At 34.1% G+C, this 18,442-nt stretch overlaps 1 protein-coding gene across 1 annotated transcript in view; it reads left to right on the top strand.

Annotated features, from left to right (window-relative positions):
• The window catches only part of LRP1B (LDL receptor related protein 1B), a 1,919,366-nt gene that overhangs the window by 1,858,458 nt on the left and 42,466 nt on the right, over nucleotides 1-18,442 (top strand). The window contains exons 85-87 of the mRNA XM_090279551.1: nucleotides 10,732-10,906; nucleotides 16,630-16,734; nucleotides 17,605-17,718. Coding sequence (XP_090135677.1) covers nucleotides 10,732-10,906; nucleotides 16,630-16,734; nucleotides 17,605-17,718 — 394 coding nt within the window. The remainder of the gene's footprint in view (nucleotides 1-10,731; nucleotides 10,907-16,629; nucleotides 16,735-17,604; nucleotides 17,719-18,442) is intronic.

The following is an 18,442-nucleotide window of genomic DNA, read 5'->3' as shown; positions in this document are numbered from 1 at the left end:
CCTTCCTTCTGAAATGCTCTGTTTTACAAGAGGCAGTGCTCAGTCATTAACTCACCAAACATTAATAGAGCATCTAATATATGCCAGTTACTGTGGCTTAGAATTTAGTCATGAATAAAGCAAAACTTCCTTCATGGTTCCCTTCTGTATTTATAATCACGAATAAACACAAACATGTTAGATAGCAGGTGGTGAGAAATGAGCTGATGAAAAATAAAGCAGGGTAAGTTAAGAGCCTAATTACTGTCTGAATGGAGAGAAGGGCCAGGGGGGATGCAGAAACAAAAACACAGCAGTTACCAAAACAAAAGTTTTTACTATTAAATCTTTTTGTACCCAATGTGCATAAAAGAGTAATAACTTAATCTCATCACCTTAAAACAATTTAGAAGGGTTTTTTTCAAATAAAATAATCTTTCTAAATAAAAGATATCTTGGATTAAAATATTTTATTTATTAATCATAGTAATTTAATGCATGTTTGTAATTATGGTAAAGGTTAAATGCTGTTAACAAATAGTAAAATTAAAGTGATTCTCTGTAACCCTTGGAATATTGAAAAAGTGTTAGTACAGTGGAAAGCTTATTATTATATATTAATAATATGTCTTGTCCACATACATCTAGCTGAAAGACAACTTGTACCTTTGACCAGTTTGCTACATATTATTCTACCAGGTGACCTCCTCAAGGTGACTTCCCCAAGGTTTTAGTCAACTCCCATTAAATAGTAATTACGTCTATATAATCTGCTAAATCTGCTAGTTTTCATCTTGCTGTCAGATATCAATATATCTGTATATATTAATAGATCAATACAAATATATTGATATAGACAGATATATATATTATATATTTTGCAAGATAACATTTGAAAAAAACTAGAAGTAAGGTACATCTAAGTATGTCGGAAATCAATACTTTGACATTTAGATTTGGAATAACTTGAAAGAAGGAAGAAAGTAAAGAAGGAAGAAAGGAAGGGAAGAGATCATGAATTATGTGCATAGGAACTACATGGATTTGTCTAGGATGGCCTTGTATTCTCCCAGTGTGGTAGAATGGGACATTCCCTGCCCTGTATATAGGGTAAAACATGACAATAACTTTACTTATGATAGTCTCATCTGAGATGATTACTACATGTCCAGTGTTTTTCACCTCCCATGTTTTTATGAAACTCCAGTTTTCTAAAAGAGTTATTGCTTTGTGCGGTGAATTGTCTTTTTAAAAATTAGTTTCATTTGTTGGTTACCTAAAATATTTTATTGATTTTGATTTTTGTTCAACCAAGTTAGTCTCGAGGGCTCTATAAAAGTATAGGCACTCTGAGAACGGGAGCAATATTAACACAGTAGTGACTATTAACATAATTGATATTAATAAATTTTATTAGTCTATAATTAATTAAATTTTAACGCTTAGTCAATGTCTTGATAGAGAAATCAGGGCCTAAATGTGGTAAATGACTTGTGTATGGGAAGAGATGTTCCACCTACATGTGCATGCTTTGTTTTCATTCTATTTTTAACCATCATATGCTTATTCACTTATTTGGTTTTCAGATAGCCTCATCTGATAAATCATATGTAGCTGTCATCTGCAAGTCAAGTTGTTTACAAATCTTAAGTGACTACCACATTATAAAGCATTGCTAGATAAAAACCTTTTATAGCTGATTGCTTTAAAAATAAAGTACTCAACTCCAAAAATTATTTATAAGCAAAAGTTATATAGATTTCTATGATCTTTGAAAAAACATTGCCATGATAGTTTTATGAGGTAACCTTTGACTAAAATTATTGATGTCATCATTTTTGTCTGTTTCTTATTGTTTCATTTTTTTATTGTTTATGCTATTACAGTTGTCCTAGCTTTTCTCCTTTGCCCCCATCACAGCCCACCCCCCTTCAGTAGTCAATCCCCACACTGTTGTCCATGTCCATGGATCTTTCTTATATGTTCTTTGACTAATCCCTTCACCTTCTTTCAATCAGTCCCCACCTCCCTGCTCCCCTCTAAATAACTGTGAGTGAATTCCATGATTCAATGCCTCCAGTTCTATTTTGCTCATTAGTTTATTTTGCTCATTAGATTCCACTTGTAAGTGAAATAATATGATATTTGTCTTTCACGGAGTGGTTTATTTTACTTAGCATGATAGTCTCCAGTTCCATCCATACTGTTGCAAAAAGTAGGAATTCTTTCCTTTTTTTGCTGCATAGTATTCCATTGTGTAAATGCACCACAATTTTTTGATCCACTCATCTACTTACTGATGGACACTTAGGCTGCTTCCAAATATTGGCTACTGGGCTATGAACATAGGAGTGCATAAATTTTGAGATTTTTAGGGTATATTCCCAGCAGTGGAATCACTGCATCAAAAGATGGTTCCATTTTTAATTTTGATACAAGAAACTTGAAATCATATCAAACATCTTTTCAGATCACAGTGGCTTAAAACTATAAATAATTTTTAATAAGCATTTTAAAATACCACTGTGTTAAACATTTAAATGCTGGTACTTTTTAAATCTCACCCCATATGGCTAACTCAAATCAAAGTTTTGTTAATTTGCTTCTTAATTTGACATTTCAGTTTTACCAGGGTAGTCAGAGATAGCACTGTTTGCTCAGAATCACTTTTATTTCTTTAAAATTTTCCATTTTCTCTATTGAAATATTTGAGACACATTTCCTTTTTTAGTAATAAATTAGAAAATGCTGATTTTTAGACATGCTTTCTTGATGAAAATTTATCAGCTCTCATCAGAGTTTTGCACACATTTCTTTCCCTAATGAATATTTAATTAGCTCCTAGATTAAATATTTTCCTTCTTTATTAAACTCAAATCTGAAATTGGAAGATACATTTAGGACTATGCAATGAGTTTAATTATTAAAATACCTTAAGCTGTGTAGAACATTTGAGAAATGTAAAAAAAACTAGTATTTCTTAAATGTTTTTCTGTTTCTTATATAATCCTTCAAGGACAATACTCATAAAATTCTAAGCAAATTTATACAAATTGGTGTATCTCTTTTGCCTCTTAAACCATACTAGATTAAAAATTGACACATGAGAAGGAATGGCCACAATCATTCTTAATAACACAATTAAGAATCTTGGAAGTTTTCCAGAAAATTTTCCAAATAGATCTCAGTAAATGGTAACACTTTAGGCATGTTTTACCTTGCGATATCTCACCTGTTAACTTGGTCTGGACAGAACCAGAATTGATTCTGCCTACTAATGAGTCGGTCACATGGACGGTTAGGTGTTCCCTTCAGGAAAAAGAATCCAGTGCTGTAACCAGTTATCAGTGGCAAGAAGGCCAACGCTCAGCTTTGGTTGGAATGGGAGGCCAAGAATGGCGCATGAGATTGAGATGAGGTATGGGAGTCCTGCGTTGTTCGCTGTGCTCTGATACTGCAGATGGCAGCGGCATCCAGTGGGCTGTCCCGGGCCTGCTGTGGCTGCTGCTGGAGGGCCCTTCAACATTCTGACTGAGGTTAGAACAATATTCAAAATTACTCTGTAATTTTTTTTCCCCTGAGCAAATAGATGAATTACCAAAAAAGAAACAAAGAGTTTATTTTTACAGTTACACTTACTTGGGTTTGAATTTCAGATCTCTCATTTATTTTTAGTGATCTTTGGCAAGTTGCTTAATCTCTCCATGACTCGGTTCAGTCACCTATAAAATGAGGATAATGTTGCAATACCATATAATGCATGAGACTAAAACAAACATTTGCCTAGAATATAGATGATAGCTAAAAACTACTGTTTGTCATTGCCATAGTTATCATTTCCATCATTTTGCTCCAATCAGGCTTTACTTCACCATGATGATAAAAGGCATTTCAGAGGATGGGTGAGTGAAGAAGGAATCATGACATATTCTTAAGGATGTTTAGTTCAGAGATGACCAAAGGGTGTCTTGGAGAAATAAGTCAAGTCATTTACATGAGATCCCATCATTAGCCAAAAAGGAAAAAAAGAAAAAAGAACTGAATTTAACCTCACTGTTTTGTTTTGTTTTTTACATCACTCTGATATAACTATTCATTAAAAGTTTATAAAATACTATTGTTGACTGTCCTGGAAATTCTCCTACATTTCATATGTACATACAGCAGCCATAAACCTCCCTGTAGTAATAATATTAGCAGAATTTACAGAACCTACTGCTCCTGGTACACAATTAAGTAACAGTGAAGCATGGAGAGTAAATTGCACTGAAACTAGAGTTCAGCTCCAGAGTGTCTGGGGATATGCACAGTGGAATTTACCTAGTCTGCTCTGTGAAAGTGACCCAGTCCTACATTTAATTTATTGTTGTTTTTGTGTGTGTAGTCCTAAATTATCAAGTGCTTGTTTGTATTATTAATCTGAAAGCCAATTCACAGAGCTTGTTTTTTAAAGGCTAGATCAAAATTCAGTGAGGTAGAACAATTAGTGTACAAATTGAATAATTTAGTTTTTTCGGTATAACCATTCTGTATTACCAATTAATTAAAAAGTCTCCAGGTTCCCCATTATACTTACTGAGTATCTTCAGCTCCTGTTTAGGTGGTATTATTTTAGATAGTTTTCTTCTCTTTAAATAAATGAATGGCCCAGTTGCAAATATAAGTTAATAGCTAAATATCTTAGCAATTACTTTCCAACAGAAAGAAGTGTTTAGGAAAGATGTTAAATGCAGCTAGAGATGTTATAGACTTCTGGCTCCTCATGAATATTCACAGATCTCTATATATACTTCATACATGCATATGTTTTATGCAATCTATTAAGATATGTAAAAATATTAAAGAAAAAAACTATGCCCTTGCATTCCTGTTTGCTTAAAAATGAATGATAGAAAAAGAGGAAGTGAAAGGGAGTCAGAGTGCAATGATGATCTTGCTTGAAAAGTGCTTAACTTCTGTTGCAGAAAATAGTCACTGACTTATTTTTCAGTTACTATCTACCTAATTGCCATATGAATACACTGTAATTATATATCCATTATTGTCCTTCAGATTACATGATTGTGTTTGGTGCTACTATGTATCCAGTTTTTAGAGTAATTTTCCTTTGGAGGTTATAACAATTTTATATTGTAAATAGAAAGTGCTACTATATAATTTAATGGTAATCTCTACTTTCTCAGCACAGATGAATTATATTTAATTATTGTTTCTTCTTGTCAAATGCAGAACATCTCAATTGTTATGTTATTCAGTGCAGTAAAATCCTCAAAAGTCAGGAGGTAAAATGTTCCACAGGAAGGAAAATTTTGTAGGGAGTTATATTTGTAGGCTCTTGCTAGAATGGACATTATTAAGATCGATTTTGATTTATTTTGTCCTTCTTGTTTTAACCTTTAAATTGGGTCATCTGCTCTCTGAGTGCTGATGTCCTGTCTTGCTTTTGTAGACTCTTTCCACAGCTCCCAGTATACAATTAATCACATGCAGGTCCCCAGCAAATAATTATGGATCCATCACTTCTGTGTTATCCTCATGGTTAAATTACTCGTATTCAAAATGAGAATCAACCATGTTGCTTCACCAGCTTTTTTCCTGTAAATTTAGAATGTTCCTGCTGAATGCTTACTGACCAATCTGCCTAGACTCTTATCTTCAATCTTCCATTCCTCTCTTCTATCTTCATTTTTTCCCCTATTCCGAACCCTCCAACAAAATTCTCCTATCACCTACATTTTCTTTAGTCTATCACTTTAGTCTAATTTTTTGTCTTCATTTAGTCTACTGTTTTCTTTTTGTTTTTTGTTTTTGTTTTACTTTCTGTCAGTTCTAATAACTCTTAAGTCAAATTTAAAGTTGGGCTAGTGCATGTGTGTGTAGGTGTGTGTATGTCAGTGTGTCAGGAAGGAGAAGATGATCCCTTTGCTTCAAAACCCAGTGTTAACCAACCACCAACATTCCTGATTCTCTTTTCTTTGGAAGCAATTCAGTTTTTATATAGATTAGTCTACTGCTCCATAATCAGTAACATGTCACTTTGTCAAAGCTGAGATATGATAAAAAGCATATGATTATAAAAACTTCTGAAAAGGAAAGTTTATACAAGTAATTGATAGTCATAGTGATAAATGGGTAAATAAATATATTAATTTATTTTGTCTATGTTACAGAAAAATTATTTTCAATATGGTTTTAAATCATTACTAATGCTTAAATTGGTAAATTTTTATGATAACACTTTCAGTGTTCTTAGATAAGAAAAGTGTTCTCCCAGTGGCTGCTAAACTTCTCTATTCATTTTATTTATTTTTTAAATTTAACCTTTATTGTATTTTGTAATTACCATTTAATCCCCTTATACCTCTTCCCCCAGCAATCATTATACTATTGTCCATGAGTCCTTTCTCCTTTTTGCTCAATCTCTCCAGCCTCTACATACCACCACCACCACCACCACCACCACCACCACCACCCCCCCGCACACACACACACACACAGACACACTAGCTGTCATCTGCTCTCCATTCATTTTAGGGTTTATTGGATCAGGACAGAATCCTTACAATGAAGGTGAACAATTCCATACCAAAGGAACCTTCTCATACACTATTTCTTTTCATATTTTGGTAGATTCCTGCTGAATTGAGCAATGTTAATGGAAGTATTAGATAAATAGCTGGAGAGAAACTGAGAATTTAAATATGAGTGTGCAGAAAGTGTTTAAGAGATACAGAAATGTGACATTGATGAAAATATCTCATATAATATATAAGTTTTACATAGATGTTTGTAATTCAAAATGCATTATAGCTGAGAAGAGAATGAGAGAATTTAGGTTTTGTTCCTTCAACTTATTACATATTGCTATCACGATATTGAGACAATTGCAGAGATCATGGACTGTGGTTCAGTCACCTATTTTAAAAATAGCATATTGGATGTTTCAAACTCTTCCCTGTACTTGCACATAGAATAAGTCATGATTAAACTTGAAGTAATTGAAAGCACTAGAAATAATTATTTTGCTTTCTAATTTACAAATATCTGATGCTTATGGGGTAGTTTAATATCAGAGGCTAAAGTTCCCTATTAAGTAAGATCTAATTTTTCCTGTCTTCAGGAATCTTGGGGTTGAAATTGAGTAAATAAGGAAGCCTTTCAGGAAGGAAAGAAAGAAGAAGGAAGGGAGGTAGGAAAGAAGGAATGAAGGAAGGGAGGGAGGGAGGGAAGGAGACAATGTAGAATATAGTACATTCAAAGTGTTGGGGTCTAGAATGCTATCAGTGGCACAGAAAACAATCTAGCCAAACTTCTATAAACTCTGCATCTCAAACTTAACAGTTGGAGATAAAAACTATTCATAGAAAGATGTTGAGGAGCAACTCTGGCAGGACTGGAGTACAGTGAGCAAGTCTCTTCCCCTAAACTTCAAATCGGCATGGAGTACTAAGCATGTCAACTGAGAAAATGAAATGTCTTCCATTTGAATATCTGTAGAGAAACGGTTCTGAACCTCAGAAAATATTTGTATTTTTTAAGGGGAAAACATTGCATAGCTTAGCAGCATGCAATTTGGAACTATTTATTAAGATGTGCATTCTAATATTTGTTTATTTCACCATTTTATCTCAAACATTTCTTTAACATTCATTGGATTCAATTTTTTATATCATGAGGCCAAGCAATTATATTGGATAATGTGCATCTGACATTCTATGAAAAAAATATTGATAGAATTAAAGGGTAGAGAATTTCCTTTAAAGGCTAAATAGTGGACCATGAACTTTTAAAAATAGGTGTCTGTAAAGAGAAAAACTGTTTTCTCAGGTTAGAAAATTAACCAGAATTTCTAAAATATTTTAATTGTAGCTTATATGTCATTGAATTTTTTTCTATTGGAAGATAATATATAATACATAGAAAAATTTAAAATCACAAGTATACAATTCAGTAAATTATCACCAGGTTTACACATTAATGTAACTGGTGTTCAATTCAAGACTAAACATCAGTACCCAGATGTTCACTGGTCTTCGTCATGCCTATCCCTTTTCTTCTTCTTAATTATATCTCCTTTTTGATTTCTAAAACCATAGATTAGTATTGCTTCTTGAACTTTATATAAATAAAAATGTTGTATTTTTGTGTTCAGTATTTTTCTCAATATTATTTTTGTGTGATTCATTCATTTCACTTTTCATCTGTCTATCATCTTTCTTTGTATTCCATTGTATGAGTGAACCACAGTTTATTCATTCTTCTTGTGATGAACATTTGGATTATTTCCAATTTCAGCTATTTCTAAAAAGGTTGCTGTGCATATTATGTACAAAATTTTTTGCACATAAGTATACTCTTCTCTTAGATGTATATTAAAAGTGAAAATGCTAGGTCATAAGATGTGGGCATGTTCAAATTTGGTAAATACTGTCAATTGTTTTCCACGTTGATTAAAACAATTTATATTCCCAGTAGTAGTATGTGAGAGTTTCTGGTATTTGTGGTCAATTTAATGGGTATTCAATGGTATTTCTTTGGAGTGTTAACGTTTATTACCTTGATTATTTATGAGTTAGTTGTGTATATTCTTATGTCTTTTTAAGCTTAGTCTAAACAGATTTAATTTATGCATCAAAATGACTTATAATTAGTAAATTGTAGATAAGTTTCTAACTTTGTCCTTTAGCACTCTAGGTAAGTGCAAACTAGTCCCTGCTACAGTGTGATACAGGGCAATCATCAGCCCTCAAAATGTTAAGCCCATCTTCTTTAGTTTCTCAGATCTTCTCAGCGATGTGGTTATACAAAGTGGTTCAAGATTTTAGATTTAATATTACAGTTAATTAGGGCTCACAAATTTCATCAAGAAATAATCTATTTCAATCAAATTCACATCATTTACAACTATTAGACAATGTTGTTCCTCTGCTAATCAGTAATATTATCTCCAGATCATTGTTTCTTACACTCTCTAGTTCCTGAATTCTTATGCCCTTATGAGCCCCAGGAAAATCACATGGGCCCCATTTCAGATTTGTGTATTAGAATCTAGAGATGGAAAATGGTAGGCAACAGGAAAAGACACTAGAATTTGCATTTTCCAGTAAGTCCCTTACATGATTCTGATAAAATGACACTATGTAAATTTATGAATAAAGTCCAGGTTCAGCTGTCAGCTAGAACAAAGACTTAACTTTTAGATCTCCAAGACTTTTACTTTTGAATGTACTATTTTTCTTAAGCATAGCCAAATCCATATTAATAGACTTAATGTGGTTACTTCAAATGATGCAACAGAAAGCATGAGACTGTGCCCTGGCCAGTGAGGCTTGGTTGGTTGGAGCATCAACTGGTGAACAGAAAGGTTATGGGTTCAGCTCTTGTTCAGGGCATATGCCTACGTTGCGAGTTCGGTCCCCAATCAGGCCAATCAGGGTGTGTGCAAGAGGCAACTGATAGATATTTCTCTCTCACATTGATGTTTCTCTCCCTTTCCCTCTCCCTCCTTCATGCATGAGATTGCATGAAATAAATTTCCATAAATATGAAGCAAGTCTCTCAATAAATTTAATTTCTTTCAGGTTTAATAAAGGACTAAATAAATATGCAAACATGAGAATAATAAATTATGCTTTAATTCACCTCACCCTCTATAATTGTCTAAGAGCAGCTTAAATTTCATAACTTGTAATTTTTATCTCGGTTAATCTCATTTCACATAGCCTCACAGTTAGATAGCTAAAAGGAAATTGCTGCTTCTAAACACGAAGTCTATGATCAACTTAATTATTTATATTTCTTAAGATTATTTGGATTGTGAATTGTAAAATTTAAATCTGGTAAAGTATAATATGTTCATATATAAACATACATATAGACATGTCTGCTTTTCAAAAGGTTGAGGCTGACCATCTAATTACATGCTTAATGTGGTTATCATATTAAATAATCTTTGTTTTTATTGCTCGCATTGAAGAGGTATATAACTAAATATTTTAAAAAGTCTTCCTTTGTAATTGAGAAAATTGTCTATAATGCTCAGTAAGAAGCCCCTTTGAAAACAAAGGGCTCAGACTACAAGGAGTTTTTTCTACTGACTGATGGAGAGATTAGGCTCTCACCTAGAAGATGGACGATAGTCTCAGCAATTTACATGACCATTTCCCACCCGTGATGGATCAGTGAGTTTCCCAGTTCACTTTTTCTTGGGTTTTCATCAGAGGCACTCCTCTTGTCTGCTCACCTGCCCAGCTATTTGAAAATACTTGAAAGTGTTCTGGCAGGTTTAGAGGGAGACTTCTTTCCATCACATTAGAGAGGTAGGAGTTCCCTTCTCACCATACATCACCCTATCTTCTGGGCAAAAAGAGGTACAGGGAGAGGCAATGATAAATGACATCTAAAGAAATATGAGCATTTTGCTCATTTCAGAATAATAAAAACATTGCTCACTAGAAGCAAAGTTAAGGAACCTTGTTGATTCAAACTTTAAAATTCAGAAACTAAAGAATTTGTCAGCTAGCATTATATCAATATAACCATCTCCTCTTAGCCAGATGAAATGATAGCCAACTCAGGGGAAAAGAGAAATCAAATCAATAGCATTTTTAGAGAATTCTAGTTACAAGTTCTTTTTTAAATTAATATATCTATTGATTGTCTTTAAATATTAAATGAAATGGAAACATTTATTGTGACTGAAGAAAAAATCTTGTAATATAATTTGACTTTTCTGTTGTGCATTCTTCCTAGATGTGTGTCACCACTATTGCGTGAATTCTGAATCCTGTACCACTGGGAATGACGGAAGTGTGGACTGTGTCTGTCCAACACGTTATGAAGGACCAAAATGTGAGATTGACAAATGTATAAGGTGCCATGGGGGGCACTGCATTGTAAATAAAAACAGTGACGATATATCTTGCAAGTAAGTGGACATTCACCTTAATTTATAAAACAATGTGAACTCAGAAGGGTTTAACAGCCCAGCAAAACCTATAAAAACAATGTTAATTATTTGTATTCCAAAATATGGCAACTATTGCATCCTTTCTTTTTAATCTAGAGATAAAATTTGGTTCATTTAAATTTATTCAATGCCTATTATGTACATCTGGGAAACATCAAAATTCATTATGTGGTATGATCAGTTAATTCTCTATATAAAATATTTCTAAGAGTAAGCAAGAAATAGTGAAATGCAACATACCTTCAGAGAGCTATATATAAAATTACTAAATTAGAATACCTCAGGCTTTTCATTGTTTCATTGTTATGGACAGTGAGTATTTACTTTTCTGTTATTACTGAATGATCTTTCAGGGGAGAAGCAAGGAGCTGTCTAATGGAAACAAACTTTGTTTTATTTTATTTTATTATTTTTGACTTTGAACATTATGGTTAAAAATAAGAAAAAGGAACAGTGCTTCCCAGGAAGCAACTAAAACAAAAATGTCCAAGTTGCACTTAGGTTACATTGTCTTTTGCCCTTTGGTTTTAAGGTCAAGTGAACGGAAAACACATCATTGCAGCTAAAGGGTAATGTCATTCAGTTTCTATCATGAATCATGTTTATGCCACGGAGGTTACAGATCAATCCTCACTCCCAACTTCTTTCAACAACCTTTTAAAAGAAGGACTTATAAAGAACTGGACTCCATCACTTGCCTTGCTTAGGAGCATAGTAAATGATGATACGTGATAAAAAAGCATTAATGCCATAACTTCTGCTGCAACAGCTGCGAGAGATCCCTGACCCTGATTTATGGTGCTCTGCCAAGCAAGGCCCACTAGAATTTTATTACATACAGCATCAACTTTTTTCTTTTTTGTTTACAATAGTTTTAAATTTTGCTCTAAATATGATTTGTGTTATCGTCATTAACGGCATGTACTCAAATCCTCCTATTGGTTCATATGAAAGTACATTATAGTTTTAAGTAAAGTAATAGAAAATACGACTAATTACAAATGTGTGCCTTTATAAGTACATAAAAGCAGTTTCATATAAATTACCAAAAACGTTCTTACTTATTAATCTCATCACTTGTTTGTGATGAAGCTTTAGCATGAGAGAGATTTATTTCAATTACTGCACATACATTTTTCTTCATGCCCAGCGTACCGTATCAGGGACCTGCTGTAGAATCTTCTTTTCCATCCCATTTTATTCACGCTGGGAACCATGCATCATTGTCTAAGGCAGTTTTGACTTAGTTTACCTTAGAAAATCTCAGGCAGAGACACCTTCTGTTTCTGCATGAGGAAGGAAGGGCAGGACTCAGGGCTGGCAGTGCCGCCCACTACCCAGAAGAAATTGGCTTTGCCTTCCTAAAAAGACCGGAACCTTATAAACTGTGTAGGTTGGTGAGGTTCGACATTATAGTTTTTGAACTGTTAAAAAAATATTTTTGGAAAGATATAAGTAAAAATAAATAATAGTTTTTAAACAATGAATAGATAGTGGAAGTTTAAAAATAGGAGTGTAATACTTGATTATTCAGGTAGGCTATAAAACGTACACATGCGACAATCCAAACAGGACTCTGGGTATTCTGAAACTAATTAGACAACCTGTTTTCATTTGTATGATATTTTTCATCTTAGCAGTAAATGAAGCTTCCAGTGATGTTGGCATTTGTTTCATAGTTAAAGAACTGATACTAAAACAAAATTACAACTGAGCTAAAATATATCGTTTAAATAGAAAAATTCTAGCTGCTATGTCTACTTGTGATTCCAAGTAGTCAGCTGTGTTTCTAATGTGCAGCATATGAGCTGTCAGCTAGAATAGATACTATGTCAAGTATAATGTGTATAATCTTTAACATGGAGCTAATTAAACATTTTTTCTTCTGAAAACGTAAGTAAATGTTGATGAAGAAAGAAATAATTGGTCATAATTTTGAGTACCTAAATAATGCCTTTATGATATTGAAAATTATGGGGATTCTAGTTGGTCTTAATTGACTTTTGGAAAGTGACATACCACAGACTGAGTGTGTGTGTGTGTGTGTGTGTGTGTGTGTGTGTGTGTCACATGTCTCCAAGAAACAAAATTATGATAAAACATTAAAATATGAACTGTACTCTGATGCATTATAATGATTTAGATAATTTGCATTTCAAATTTGAAATATCTACAAATTTCTATCTTCAATTTAGAATTCAAACACAATCTTCAGGTGAAAGAGGCAACATATGCTATTACTCTCAGAAGCAAAAGTTTAAAAACAATTAATAAATAGAATTGTTTTTCTTTTAAAAGCTGATATTTAGTGTGTATTTATCTTTATTTTTTTACTTTTTTTAAAGTGTGTTTTATTGATTACAGTGTTACATTTGTTCCAATTTCCCTTTGCTCTGCTCCCCTCCACCCGGTGGTCCCCCTCCCTCCCCTTTCCCCCCCCCTTTTTGACCATGTCCATTGGTTGTGCATATAGTACTTCTCAACCTCTCTCTGTCTATTCCATTCCCTCCTACCATGTTCCTTAATTCCTATATCATCTCCCTCCCTCTCCCCCTTCCCCTTCCCTGCTGACCTCCCCCCAATATGCTCCCCATACCTATAGTTCTTTTTCCACTCTTATTGCCTATTTAGTTTGCCTTTGTTTCAATTCCCTAGCTTCTGTTGTTGGTTCTTGTGATGCAGTTTTTATTTTAGTGTTCATAGTTTTTATCCTCCTTTTTCTAAACTAGTCCCTTTAACATCTCATATAACAGTGGTTTGGATCTAATGAACTCTTTCAGTTTTATTTTGTCCTAGAAACACTATCTCTGCCCTTCTATTCTGAATGACAGCTTCACTGGATAAAGTATTCGCGGTTGTAGGTTTTTGCTTTTCATTACTTTGAATATTTCTTGCCAATCCCTTCTTGCCTGCAGGGTCTCCCTTGAGAAGTCAGCTGATAGTCTAATTGGGACCCCTTTGTACATGATTCTTTTCTTCTCTCTTGCTGCTTTTAAGATTCTCTCTTTATCTTTAACTTTTGACATTTTGATTATAATGTGTCTTGGAGTGGTTGTCCCTGGGCCCAGTTTTTCTGGAACTCTCTGTGCTTCCTGGACCTGTAAGTCTATTTCCTTCCCCAAGTTTGGGAAGTTCTGCTTTATTATATTTTCACTTAATTTTTCAATTGCTAGTTCATCTTCTTCGCCCTCTAGCAATCCGATAATCCGTATATTCGATCTCTTATAGCTGTTCCAGAGGTTTCTGATCCTCTCATCATTTTCCTTGCTTCCCGTTTCCTCTCTCTGCACTGGTTGACTGTTTGTTCCTTCTCTATGTTCCGGTTTGTTGATCTGAACTCTGGATTTTATTTTCTCACCATCTGTCTCGTATGTGGTTTTGTTCCTTTCAGTATGAGTGTTTTTCAATTCTTTCTCATCTTTTTCCAGATCTTTTGTTAATTCTGTAAGCCACCTGATAACAATGGCCCTGAACTGAGCATCTGACAGGTTTCTTATTTGTTCATCTGTCAGGTTCTTCGTCTGTTGCCTGGTGAGCTGCCCCACTGGGATTTCTATAGTTGTCTGCCTCATTTTGACAGATGCGTTTTGTTTTCTTGGGCCGGCTATAGGGGGCAGTGCCTGTGTACTCGTCACAACCCAGCGACCAGCGGCGATCCGCAACCAATTTCGCAGTGCTGTGGTGCTTTGTGTGGGGGCGGGGGTCCAAGATGGATTCCTGCAGTTATTCTGCTAGGAGACAGGGATCCGTCTTCCCGCCCTCTGGGCCTCACCGTTCAAGGTGATGTGGTGGCTGCTTTCCCCAGCGTTGGGGTCGCAAGCTGCCGGGGTTAGACTGCAGCTGAGATTGCTCTCCCTGCCGCTGTCCCTGGTGCTACCGCAAACAGCACCGCCCCCTTTTGCTCTTCTTACCTGCCCAAAAAGCGCCGCTGGTTTATAACTTTGTATGTTGGGCTTCTGTGTAGTTTTATTTTCTGGAATTTCTAGTTATCTTTTGTTTTGAAGTAGTTGTATTCCTCTCTAGTTGTAGAGGGAGACTGAGCATGCCGTCTAAGCCTCCATCTTGGCCGGAAGTCCTATTTATCTTTATCATGGGAAATCCTTTAATGTATAATGAGCTAATTTTTCTCTGTGATGTTTTACCTTTGACAGAACAAAAACTAACTTCCTTCTCTTTGATTTTTAAGGAGACTAAGCATGAAAGGCAAGGAAAAGTCCCCTGGATCCATTTAACATACCAGGCACCAATACCACTAAATGTGTACTTGACTCACTTTGCATCTGTATTTGGATGCCTCTGTAGATTATAAAGGATGCAATACTCCCTGTTAAATCTTAGAAACATTAAACCACTGCTTCTCCCCCATGTTTGGTTCTACTTTTACGTATCTCCTTTTCATATCTAGTACATAGTTCACTCATTGTTTCTGTTCATCTTGAAAATTAATGTGGTTTTAAAATTCAGGTTCTTAAAAATATCTTTAAATTAAGCACCTGCAAAAGTTATGAACAGTCTAGTCCCCTTTTGCAGCCTTACCGCCCACATGAGGTCAAATAAATGTGCACAAAATAAATGAACTACAGGATTGCTAAACAATTATTTCAGACATCTAACCTATCATTGGGAATTAGCTTTTTATGTATGTACTGTAATAGATATCTGTCATGGAAAAGATCAAAGTGACCAATCAATGATACTGCAGTCTGATTTCTTTTTCAAGATATGTCCAGATTTACTGTGATATCATTGATTGCTTCATAGCGCCTAATACTAACATGATCCCACAACAAAATATTAACAGGATCTGTTGTAAATCTTATTTGGTCAAAGGCTTGATAATTTGGAATGTTGATGAATTTTTCTCTGTTTCTCCAACTATTTTAAATGCCCAATCTAATAGTATTTATTTATTTAAAAATATAACATGGCAATAAAAGAATTGTGTATTTTTCCTATTATTGTTATGCTTGTTTTTCTCTTGTAGAAATAGCCATAGTGTTTATTCTTATCCATGTAATATGTTGTATATTATAATCATTTCCATAAGTATTCCATGTAAGGCTACCTCAACTTTGTTGCTGTATTGCATATTGTTTCCATAGCATTACTATTTATTTTTTTTGCAATGAACTGTTCCATGGGTTTTTTGTTGTTGTTGTTAGAATAAAAGGTTTGACGTTAATTACAATACATATTCAGAGAGGAGCAGTAGGATATATGTGATTACAAGATAATTGAATCCATTTTACAAATATGAAGTCTAAAATTCATAACAATTTTTGGACCAAATTTTTCAGGTTAGAAAGACTATCTGAGGCATTTGTTTCCAGACTGCTTAATCATGTGGTTTATAGTTCTCACTGATCTCTTCAAATTCAAATCATATGAAAAGGGAATAAAATAAATGATAGGTATTAGAGTATATTTTTCACATATATATCTAGCTAAATTAAAATTTTATATTAAGCAAATGGGTTGAAAACTTGAAAATTACAAAAATAAAAAATTTATGTCATTATTCTGTTAAATATATTTGCCTTCAACAAGTCTGTCTCTCTGAAAACTTACTTTCAGCCAGCCACTGCATTACTCCTCCATGATGAGTATTATCATCTCATCATATCAGCTTTAAACAATAATAATGCCAGTAACAATGAGATTTTTTTTCTTTGTTGCTGCAGCTGCAGTAATGGAAAGATTGCCTCTAGCTGTCAGTTATGTGATGGCTACTGTTACAACGGTGGCACATGCCAGCTCGACCCTGAGACAAATGTACCTGTGTGTCTGTGAGTATTTTCTAACGTTGTGGGCATTTAATAATATGGCTTTGTATGTACATGGAATCCCTGCTCCATTGTTTTCCTTTCTTGGGGATAGTACATTTTAAATGAATGCTTCATGAACATCTTTGATCAGGTATTGTCTCTCGTTGATTCATATGCTATAGAGTCTTCATCAATTTGCTAGTGATTTCATAAGGAGAACTCATTTAATTCTTAGCATCATACTCATTTCAGACATTCATAGATCTTTGAACTTGGAAATATCAGGGAAAACTGTTCTAATGTTATTGACCTTATTTAGGTATGTGAAATGCAGACATAATTATATTTATGAATACTTTGGTACTTAAGACCATTCTTCTCAAGATAAGTTGAAGTATAGTTTCGAGTTTATAATGCTTTTTGGTGTTTGTATCAGGTTTAAGAGTGTAGTATTATTCAAACCTATCACACCTTGCTCCTTAGCAGTACATTCACTTGAATTTGAGTTTCTAGATGTTTGAAAAATTATTGGAGATGCTCTGATTTGAGAAAATCTAGAACTTAATATTTTCTTCTCTCTAATGCCTAATTTTCCAAAATGGACAACCTGAAATAGAACGATTCAACTTATGTGTTCTCTATTTTGAGGGGTTTTTTTTTAATCACTGCTTGACCAGGATGATGATGCCCACATCTGATCCGTGTCTCCATTCTGTTCCCCACTTTGTCAGAGTAACATGTGATGAGTGTGTATGAGAGAGAAGAGGGCATACCTGAGAAAAAATGTATTCATATATTACTGTGTATAAAATAAATTTGAAACATATTGGCAAATAATAAAAAAAAAAAAACAGACTCTTTATTTAGTTGTATTTTACTAAAATTCTGCAGATGCTCTGTGGGGTTTAAAAGTCAGCGCTGTGACCAGAAAGAGAACCCTTGTGATCACTACTGTCAGAATGAGGGGATTTGCACTTTAACTGCGTTTAATGAGCCGAGATGCAAGTAGGTTTAACCTTCCACTTCCCGCTCCTCTTCCTGTGACATCATTTCAGGCCACAGTTCATTGGCTTAAATCATTAACATCCATATGCATTTCGCAGTGTATACTTCATCTCGGGGCTCATCCCTGTCATACACACTTAACCTTTGCTTTGCTCACCAGCAATTGTATACACCATAGTCAGCTAGGAAGTCTATAAATGTAACAGAGGGAATGAAAAAACTCATGGAAATGTCTAATAAAAATACATTAGGGAGTACAGTGCTTTTAATTAGAGAAGTATAGAAGCAGGTGTTTTTAGACTCTTATTACTATGTACTACATTTAGAATGGTAGTTTTTATTTAGTAACTGACATTTCACTACAAGTACTGATGAAATAATACATTATGTTGTTTTCCAAAATTTTACAGGAAACAGTCTTACCTTAATCAATAAGACTCCTTTACAACAACAACAACAACAAAAAAGTGCACGCTAAAAATTCCAGAAATGTTATTTCTGAATAGTTAAGTCAGTCTTCCTTGATTCAGTTTGTCCATAGCAAACTCATTTCCTCTGAGAAATTTCATAGACCAACTTTAAGGTAACTATCAACATTCATTACAATGAAAGTTATTTTTTACTCTTTTATTTGAGCTTTAGATGTAGATCATATATGACATACTTCTTAATACCCAATGTTGTAAACAGAAACCCTGTTAGGCTCCTGAGAATAGCCCCATAG

Source organism: Furipterus horrens, unplaced genomic scaffold (genome assembly GCF_987537825.1).
Source record: "Furipterus horrens unplaced genomic scaffold, mFurHor1.1.pri manual_scaffold_1, whole genome shotgun sequence".
Taxonomy (NCBI): Eukaryota; Metazoa; Chordata; class Mammalia; order Chiroptera; family Furipteridae; genus Furipterus; species Furipterus horrens.
Note: the sequence above shows the minus strand (reverse complement) of the source record. Positions and strands in the feature narration are given on the sequence as shown.